This window comes from Halyomorpha halys, unplaced genomic scaffold, assembly GCF_000696795.3.
Source record: "Halyomorpha halys isolate HHAL.00 unplaced genomic scaffold, Hhal_1.1 Scaffold170.1, whole genome shotgun sequence".
In the NCBI taxonomy this organism is placed as follows: Eukaryota; Metazoa; Arthropoda; class Insecta; order Hemiptera; family Pentatomidae; genus Halyomorpha; species Halyomorpha halys.
Genome location: NW_027107231.1, coordinates 568,186 through 578,817, shown reverse-complemented (window position 1 = coordinate 578,817; position 10,632 = coordinate 568,186). Strand labels below are relative to the sequence as shown.

The 10,632-nt window shown below is 33.2% G+C and overlaps 2 protein-coding genes across 2 annotated transcripts in view; one reads left to right on the top strand and one right to left on the bottom strand.

The window, feature by feature from the left end:
- sotv (exostosin glycosyltransferase sotv) overlaps window positions 1–3,062 on the bottom strand; it is a 17,380-nt gene extending 14,318 nt beyond the window's left edge. The window contains exons 1-3 of the mRNA XM_067045516.1: window positions 2,440–3,062; window positions 2,161–2,364; window positions 649–823 (exon numbers count right to left, since the gene is read on the bottom strand). Of these exons, the coding sequence (XP_066901617.1) occupies window positions 649–823; window positions 2,161–2,364; window positions 2,440–2,957 (897 nt within the window). The 5' untranslated portion in view covers window positions 2,958–3,062. The remainder of the gene's footprint in view (window positions 1–648; window positions 824–2,160; window positions 2,365–2,439) is intronic.
- A 2,211-nt stretch (window positions 3,063–5,273) lies between these two features.
- The window catches only part of Cdk8 (cyclin-dependent kinase 8), a 20,961-nt gene continuing 15,602 nt past the window's right edge, over window positions 5,274–10,632 (top strand). The window contains exons 1-3 of the mRNA XM_014417835.3: window positions 5,274–5,478; window positions 5,578–5,653; window positions 5,753–5,863. Coding sequence (XP_014273321.1) covers window positions 5,351–5,478; window positions 5,578–5,653; window positions 5,753–5,863 — 315 coding nt within the window. The 5' untranslated portion in view covers window positions 5,274–5,350. The remainder of the gene's footprint in view (window positions 5,479–5,577; window positions 5,654–5,752; window positions 5,864–10,632) is intronic.

Here is a 10,632-nt window from a genome sequence, read left to right as displayed (position 1 = left end):
AATATGATATAGAACTTTTAAGTCAAAGGGAGAATAATGTTCGATTTTATATAGAAATAATCCGAGAAACATTAATAAATAAGGGAACTATTCATAAAATAAAATTTAATGATTTTACACAAAGTGATGATTATAAGTGTATGCCAAAATCAATTACTCAGATGAAATCTTACATTACAGTTTAAATTATTACAATATATATATGCGGTTCCCAAATTTATTTTGCCACACACCCTTTATGGGCTACAAAAAGTTTGCAGTACTCATGTCAAGCTAAAAAAATATAAATAAAAATGTCACCATAATTATCCTTAGAATGGTTGTGTGTGTAGGAAAATAAGAAAAAATAATCCAAAGTAAATGTATTACTACACTGTATTTTTGCTATTTTAATTTTAATTTTTTTTTTTTATTATTATTTCCTTTTTGTAATATTTTGAGAAAGTGGTATTTGCTTGTGGTACCTCCGGCATACGCTTGTGGCACCCACATTTTGAACCACTGCACTTAATCATTTAGAAATTATCCATAAGTGAGGTGTTAAACAAATCTGTCTATATTAAGTTCATAATTTCAAATACATTCTTCTAATATTAAAATATAAGAATTTCAATTTCAATAAAAAATAATCAACAGATAATTGCATACCTGTAGTATGTGGGGGTAATGGTACATCCTGCTTCCATGACATCGGATACTAGTATTTGTCATATCATGACAAGGCTCAAGGACTAATAATTCATTAGTATTAGATGATAATTGTACCAGTTCTGAATAGTATTCTGGATGAATATTCAGTTGTGAACTAATAACAAGCCATTTCCTGAAATTTTGAAATTTTTACTAAGCAAATAAATTATGGCAAAGAGTACTTATACTTTAATCCTGGAATGGCAGCAAGGTATGGAATACCACACACGCAATTCTTTGATATGCTCCTTCTGTTTTAAGAATATCAACAGTCCTTCCCTCAATTTTAAATGTGCTTCTAGTTATCCTTCATTTTGTTGTGATATTTTTTAGGGTAGTCATACTTTAGATTTGGATGTGGAAGTATGAGAAAGTGATTTGGAGTGTGGTTCGGTTATCAACTGTATCATATGTTTTCTGCGAATCATCTCTTTTTATGTTTTTAGTACTTTTACCAAAACAATTGTGTTGAGATGGCTAGTCCAAAGAAATATATGAAACCAGAGAAAATCTAGAACATTTAGACTAAGCAACTCAAAAGGTGAAGTAGAAGTTCAGTGGTCTCCAGATTCCAAGAATAAGAGATAGATTATATTTTACCAAAATATATTAGTTTCAGAAGAGATTATTGGAACTGGGTAATATAATGTATCCAAAATTGGTTGTAAAGGCCTTGTTCAGCCGTCAAATAAAATCTTGTGTCATTTTCTTAAGCATGACCAATTGGCAAATGAATATTACAAGGAAGTTGTTATTTTGACTGGGCTTCGTATCAAAGCCTCACCCATGGGCAGAAAATTTCTGCTTAAAAAAAATCTTTTTTCTTATTCCCTGATCATTTCTAATAATGGGGGTGGTTATCTACAGTTAAACACCCAATTCTAACCATGGTGGGACCACCATGAAATAAAAGTCAACCACCCCAGTCCAGATTCGAACCAGTGCCGCAGCAGTCACTAAGCAGGCAAAGTTGATGCTCTAACTCCCTCAGCTACAAATGGCCCTCATTTCCAGATCTGTCAGAAAGATGATATTTCCTGATTTGAGATGAAACCAACCCTTTGTTCCACATAATGAACCCCAAAATTAAGAGAAAAATATACCTTCGAAATTTTCCTTCTGTGGAAGAGGAAAAGACATAGAAATGGGGTTGATGAGCATCACAACATCAATAAGTATTTTCATGAAATTACTTATTATTATTATTACTAAAGGTAAAAAAGTAGTGTACAGCTCTGGCCAATAAATTATGTAACTATAAATGGTTGTCTCAAAGAAATAAACTAATTTTCATTTTTTAAAAGTAGCAGGAAAAATTGTTTGTTAAGTTTCTTCTGCTATGTTTCTACTTTTTTTGACCCCAAATCAAACTATCTTCTTACAATCATCATTAATTGTCTAGGATTGTTTAATAATCACTAAAATATTTACATCATACTGATTTCTACATTGACAATGTTTAATTTATACCTTGTATAAGAAGCATCTTTTAAGGTACTAGCAACAGGGCTGAATACAGGCAATGAAATGTCAAAACCGATCCTATATGACCATGAGTCAAAACCAGCTCCAGCAACTATTGCATTTCCAAGTGCCAGGTCAACTACGGTATTATACTCAGGTGCAGACCCAGGTATCATATTAAAAATAATATGATTTTCACCATTGTTCCAACTAAAAAAAAAAATAAAACTTTAATCATCAATTACTCTGAATACATATGAAAACAACATGTATAAATATAATTACTATGGCAATGATGCAAGAGCTTGGGATGTTTCTTTGGCTTTGAATCTATTTTGATTTAAAGTATCAATAGACACAACAAATAAACATGCTTCTAAAGGATTAGGAGTGTAATATTTACTCTCTGTGATGGTTTTTAATAACTGATAGAATTCTTTTGACATTTGACTAGTGACTGGATTACCTTTTGAATCATAATATTTTATGAGAGGATAAACATATACTAAAATCTTAGAGCTGCCCTTGTGACCACATTTATAGATATTAAAACAATCATAATAACTACACTTAGGATTTGGACCACTGGATATGGGAGAATCTGTAGGCAAAGTAACTTCAGGGATGTTATCTAAATTTTTAAGATTAAGACATTCATAATTATTTTCTGATGAATAAATAGACCCTGATAAAAAGTTTAACAATCCCACTAATACAATCAATATGGAAACAAGCAACACTAAAAATAAAAAAATAAAAAAACGTTTATAGCTATATAAACCCGGCACAGCTTTGAATGCCATTGTTTAAAAGAAAATCTTATGGAATGTAGAACCGCATATTATCTAACCATTATTCCCAAATCAACACAATGCTAAACATAACATCTTCTTAATTTGACAGTTTATATAAACTATCTAGAAGGTTAAAAATCTTAATTTCTCCAAAGCATTATTTTTCAGTGAGGTATGATTTTTGGAAAGAGTGCAAGCAGAATCTAATTTATGCCAAAAACGGCTAGACCAAAGTATTGACTTTTTCATTATAGTGTTCTTTTCTCTGCATGATGACTAAAATACAATAAGTTTCTTTGTTTTTAAGAATGAATAATTCAATTAATTACTCAAATAACTTGAGTGTTTTGTTATTCTATGCGTTTTAAATTAATGACATATAAATATTAAATTTCTATAGTTTATCGGCCTCTGGTTCATATGTCATCAGAGGTCGTCATTTTCACGTTGAAGGCACACAAGATACAGAGCTTACAGAAACCCCCAATTTTGTTGAATTACATAGAGTCATTTATTTTTCGTTATAAGATTCTGTTTATATATTTATAATTTCCACTTTGAAGGTTATAGAGAAGTCCTTCCAGAAAGGGAAAGAGATTTCTGTCTGCTTTGTGGATCTAGAATCGGCATTTGATTAAGTCCGAAAGGAGGATACAAAGTGTGCTCTGTCTGAAAAGCAAGATATTTAGGTACGGTCTTGGCTGTTAGGAGTCTATCGAAAGACAAAAAATATTGTAAGGACTGGTAACCACACCTCCAAAGAGTTTGAGACAACTCGGCGTCCACGCCAGAGATGCTGCTTAAGTACCCTACTTTTTGTATTGTATACTAGCCTTTGCTAACGACCTCATTGTATTCGCTGCGGATGACCGAGATCTATAATACAATATAAATATCAGTCCAGCATTGACAATCCAAAAGTATGAGAATAGGAAGACGGCTCCACCGAGTGATGAGTATATTGAGATTGAAAGGGCAGATCTTAGAACTGGTGCAGGATTTCGAATATATAGGTGCCTAGATTAATAAAAACCTGTGTTTATTGCCTAGTGACGCAAAAACTGGGAGCAGTTTAATGAATGTTCCACTTAATCCGGGAAGGTCTTCTCGACAAAAGAGAGGAAACGAAGAAAGTAAAGTTATCCATCTACAAATCAACGTTCTTGCCCATCCATTTTAATTCCTCAAAGCTATGGACCCTTATTTTCAGACAATGGAGATGAAATACTTGAGAAGTATAGTATTTTACTCAATGCTACATCAAAAGTAATAATTTGACCATCTTTTTTTAAGTAGTGTTATGGTTGAATGGATGAACAGTATCTAATACAAGTTCCCAAGCTATATTTTTGGTTTAAAATTAATTTTGAATGAAATATGTTCTCAATCCTGTAAATTAGGTTAAATAAATTATAAGCATGAAGTATTGTAGCACCCAAAGATTGTACATCATGTTGAAGGAATGTGAATGGGTTAGCACACAAATGATCAGAGAAAACATGTTAATTTTGAACTTGGCTAACTTTATTATGTCTGTCTTATAATCTATCTTCAACCTATTTAGTGCAGTATGGCGAAAAGAGAGTGAAATTCAGATTACATTATTAACAATTATAATTATGCTCCGTAATAGTTGTAAAAGCAAACAGAAAATTGATAAAATGGTTAATTGTTGTCATGTCATTGTCTTGAATATTATAAGTTAGATCATAAACCTTTTTAATCGATCAAGAAAAAAAGATTACTTTTTATAGCCTATATCTCCATCATTTAAAATTATAAAAAACAGTTTAAAGCGTATAAGCACTTCACATAGATAACCCCCTTTAATCTCATTCCCATTTCCTTAAAAATAATTCGTAACATGTTGAAAACTGATGATTGGGCTACTCCTTTATGTATGTAGTTCTGTTACTTCTTCCATGTAATACTATTATCGACTAAATCCTATATTGAAATATGTTTAAATGGGCATCACACCACATTAAACATTATAAAATTAAATTTCTGAGGATCCTTTGAAATGGTAAGAAAGTATTCGCAATTACATTCGTCTACTATGAAAACAAATACCAGAAGTATACATGATTAATGATTGTGAATACTAATGTACTAGTTACGGATGAATACCGAATAGCATGAAAACAAAAAGTATTCATGGGTTACAAATACCGAGTGTTATTTGTATCCGTTAGAAACTGATAAGACGATTTTTCAATATGTTAATAAATAATTAAGAAACAACTGATAAGGAGTGTATATCGATACTCAAAGTTTGAAATTATGCCAAACCAAAGCTTTGCAAGCTACAATGCAACCTCCCGGGTTCGTTGGTGATTACGTGAAGCGTATCTGCCCTCTTTCCCGGCACTAATGTTTACTAATTATTTTTATATTCCGAAATGGACTTCGACTTTAAAGTGAAAACTGCTAGTGAACGTGCCAAAGTTGAAGATTTATTTGACTATGAAGGCTGTAAGGTTGGGCGAGGCACTTACGGTCATGTTTACAAAGCCCGGAGAAAAGATGGGTAATTCAGAATATAAGCTTTCTGGTCCTATATTTAGAATATATATGTATACTTATAGCTATATTAGCTGTGTATTTAAATAACTTTGTATTTGATCAGGTCAGATACTAAGGATTATGCACTTAAACAAATTGAAGGGACTGGACTATCCATGTCAGCTTGTAGAGAGATAGCTGTGAGTTGAATACAATCAATTAAAGATTTCTCACTCCTTTGATATTAACTTATGATGTAGTAGAGTCAATTACATAATTCTGAAATTTTAATTTTTCAGTTACTCCGAGAATTAAGGCATCCCAATGTTATTAATTTGATCAGAGTTTTCCTGTCTCACAATGATAGAAAAGTATGGTTACTTTTTGATTATGCTGAACATGATTTGTGGGTAGGTATCATATTTTAAATATTCATTTTTATTTTAAAACAACTGATTATTACTTTTGTCAACACATTAATATTATTTTTCTAAATGTTTATTGACTAAATTGGATTATAAATTTTTTTTGGCGAAGTTAAACACATCAATGTACACCCCCTTAATGCTCCGAATTTTATTGTTAATTATCCAATCCCTGATTCAGAAAAAATCCTTTGTATTAAGCTTTCAAAACACATATCTTAGCCATTAACATAAATGTCATATTAGTCAAATTGTAAATGATATATTTGTAAGATTTCAGTAATGTACCCAGTGTTTAAGTTTCAATATTTTATATTGAACGTTTGAAGAAAGTTTATTTAATTAGCATTGGTATAAAAATATATTTTTGGTTTACTATTATTGAACTTTTGTTATCAGTACTTGTGTGTCACTCCAATTGGCATATGAATATCTACTCACTTATATCCTATGTTCTATTCTTATGTGATATAATCTACCCTTTATTATCACTTCTTTAATTAGTTTACAGTTGTTGAGTTATGTTGGTTTATAAGTGCTAAAGAAACATCCAATAGATTGATTCTTCTGATCATTTCCGACAGAGTAAGAGGGTTGAGTTTTTCAGAGGCACTTTCTTTTTTGTTATTAATGACCCTCTTTCTGGTCATTTCTGACATACTGAAGGCAGTGGTTATCTAAAGGTTACCACTCTATTCTAACCATGGTGGGGAATCAAGTTTTAATTTCGAGGGACCGCAACACAAATAAAAGTCGACCTCCACTCTAAGTCGGATTCGAAACCGGTGCCACTGCAGTCACGAGACAGTCAAAGTTGGCGCTTGGTTAACCCCCTTGGATACGAACCTTTTTCCAGAGGCTGTTCTGGTTGCTGATTCTACTCTGTCATATTTTTTTGCTCTCGCTCTTTTGGTTGTGTGTATTTTCAATACTTCCTCCTCCACTTCAACTGTACTCCTCTTCAATGTCTCTTCTGGTTTATTCTCATCGTATCTTATCTACATAGGCTTCTTCATCCATGGCATTTCTGTCCCTGTTTTTATCTGTTTCAGGTGAATTCCATTTTGACAGAAGCGTGAATCTAGGTGCTTCAACACCACTGCTGGCATCCACATTGGATCATTAATCCTATTGGGATTTATCAACACTATAGTAAACTCACCCTCCTTAAGTGATGGCAAATCTTTTACTGTCCGGTCATATATCTTTTTATATTGTTCTGACCACTATATAAGAAGATATTATTTATTCATTATATTGAATATAATATGAGAATTAACCTTGTATACAATATGTGAATTTCAGCTTAGTGCTAGTAACTTGGACTAAGTTCCTCTCCTCCTCCCGTCAGTCCATACAATCACTTGTAGCAATAATGACGTGAGCCCAATCACTTACTTATGGTTACTGGATTTACTGTTCAGTCCACAGTGGCACATAGTGGTACAGTGAAAACCATATAACTTCATATCAAAGACAGACCTCACTTGATGACCTATGCCCAGTGACAGTCAAAGATCCCGAGTTCGAGTCTTAGTAAAATAAACTATATGTCAGTATGTGATGCGACTGAGTCTGTGTACACGAATCCAAAGTTAATGAATTGGGATTCCTAATGCTCTCAACTCGGGGAAATGGTAAAGAATTGGCCTAGAACCATCAACACCTGGCAACTCGAATGCCCTAATACGTCCCTAATGGATGCGATTATAAGGTCCTACACTGATGTAAAGATAAGTGGGTCGAAGCAAATAGGGTTGTCAATTCTGGAAAGGTTGAGTAGGCGATTAAATCTTTCTCTTCTTTTAAATCAGCCAGTAAGGATGGAATCTCTATGGGCTTATTACAAAAAGGTCTACCAGTCCTGAAACCATATCTCCTAGTATTACTAAGGGGTAGTTAGGCACTGAGTCACATTCCAAATAGATGGAGTGTCGAAAGTATGTTATATACCTAAACCGGGGGAAGCGTCTTACGACGACCCCAAGGTCTATGGACCTGTTTGTCTGACATCTTTCTTAATGAAAGTACTTAAGAAAGTTATAGACAGACATATTAGGGAAACTACGCTGGTAGAGAGACAGCTATCCAGCGCACAATTTGCCTACCAAGCCGGTAAATCCTGTGGGGATGCTTTACACTACTTAGTGTCCAGGATTGAGAGGAGCAAGGAAATTATGGTTGGTGTCTTTATTGACATTGAATGTTCCTTTTAATGTAGCCCTTATAGAACCATCGCAAGAGCCATGGAAATTAAAGAGGTGGGACAGCTTTTTTCCAGATGGATTAACGGAATGCGGGAAGGAAGATTGCTTACATCAGAGCTAGGTCACACTAAAATGTGGATGAAGCCCGTTGGTGGCTGTCCGTGAGGTGGTACCTCTCCTTTGGTGCATGGTGGTTGACACCTTACTGATCAAATCTAATGATGCAGGTTTTTATACGCAGGGATATGCTGTCGATATCGCTGTGCTGATATGAGGTAAATTTCCAGAGACTATTTCAGGATTGCTTCACACATCGGTAAACCTTATGAATGGTTGGTGTCAGGAATATGGCCTTGGCATCAATCCTCATAAAGTCAGTCTTTGTGTCTTCACTAACAGACGGAATATTGCAATCATATCGCCGCATCAGTGAACAATTGGAATTCTGCAGTGAAGTCAAATATCTTGATTTTACTCTTGATAGTAAACTGAAATGGCAACTTCATGTTGAAAAGACCAGTATGAAGGCACTGATGCGTCTTTAAGCATACAAAGGAGCTGTAGGCAAATCCTGGGGCCTTAAACCAAAAGTTATTTATTGGTTGTACATGGCAGTGGTATGACCTAATATGCTTAAGTCTTATACGCTGATATCGTATGGTAGCATAAGGCTATGACCAGGAAATCCCAAACTTGGCTTAAGAAACTTCACAGACTGGCATGCTTTATGATGACTGGTGCCATGGGCACCACTACCATGAGCATGCAGATTATCTTGTAAGGAAAGGATCTGAGACCACGCCCTTTACACCTGACCCATGTGTGGTGTTAGTCTCAGCCATGTGAAGAGGCACATCAAAATGATTGCTGAAGACTAGTATGGGTTATTCTGGACAAACGCCAGAGGATTGGAGCAGTCAAAGTTGTTCCTAAGGGGACCCTGCCCAAGAAGAAGTAACACTCTTTTTAATATGGACAAGAGTACTCTTAAGATGGATGAAAGGTCTATATATGGGACACCTGTCAGGTGAATAAGCATCTCTTTAAAATGAGACTGATAGAGTCCCCTGTGGGTAGATAATAGACCCTCTGTGGCTGCAGTGCACTCTGCCGGGAAAAAAAAAATAAATAAACTATTTTAAAAAAAAATTAAACTATAAAATTTCTAATAGTAATATTTAATTTCTAAAAATCAATTTATATTTATTTATTATTTGTGTTTTAAGTAATGTTTATTTATTTATTGTTTGTTAATAGTGTTCATTTCAATTTATTTTATCTTTTATTCAAGAAGTTATATTATTATTATTTTGTTTTTTGATAGAAATATACGTTTTATTTATGTTTCTATTTGGAGTAGTTTTTGTTTATAAATTTAACCTTTAAATATAATAAATTTTTATTTGATACTGGCTTGTAGTTTTGGTAAGTTCATTTTGAACCCCCACTGCTTGCCCCCTTAGAATCATCTTGTTCAGTTGTTCCAGTATTGCATCATATCTTAACTTTCTGCTTCAATCCTTACTTGGTGCTACAAAGTGTAGTTTTTAAAATTTTCCTAAAAAGTTCTTGTGTAGGATTTCTTAACATACCTGCTGTAGGTGTTTTTCTCCATATTAGTAATGCTGCTTCCTTATCTTCTCCATTTTCAATCCACTTCAACTATTTCTTGACTTGCTTAACTGCAGAATCGCCCTTTCCATTGAATTAATTATGTTGTGGCAATGGTGTTTTTCAATGTAAAATTCCACTTTCTGGGAAATAATTTAGATTCTTTGAAGCTACAGTTAGTACCTTCATTGGAACAGACTACCTACGGTATACTGTATCTTGCAAACATTTGTCTTAGTGCTGATATTGTGCTCTTTTTAAATTGAAAAAAAAAAAAAGATGAAAAATAGTCCACCATTATAAAAAAATTATGTTTATAAATAGAACTAATTATTAAATAGTAAATTATTTAAAATTAAATAGTAATAATAGTAAAAATTAGTAAAAAAGTAGTAAAAATTATTTAATTATTAAATAGTAAATAGAACTAATAAATAGAACTCTAGAATATCTGTTGCTACTTCCAGAGCTTCCCTTAATTGCAATATCTTCTAATTTAATTTTATTTCAAGATTTTTACATTTTTGTTCTTTATCACTTATATTTCTTGCCACATGAATGCCTCTTCTCTTCATCATGCCACTATTCTCTAGAAACACTTTTAATTTTACATTGACTTCTTCCTTAAAATGCTCTCTAATGTTGCTGCACTAATTCTCATTTGTTAGACTATCGCTTTCTTCTATTATTTAGACCTCTATAATATCTTTCTTCCATATCCGTAGAAGGTAGTCTTGCCGTAGCATCAGCATACAATACTGCTATGTACTAGTAGCAGATTTACTTGGGATGCCAGGATAATCGCTGAAGGCAATTATCCAAAATAAGTTAATTAATTGATTATAAATTGAGTCCTAAAAACTATTATTATAATTGGATTCCTTTCCAAAGGCTGTTTGTGTGTTTACCAGTTTACCAATTAAATACCTTTGTATT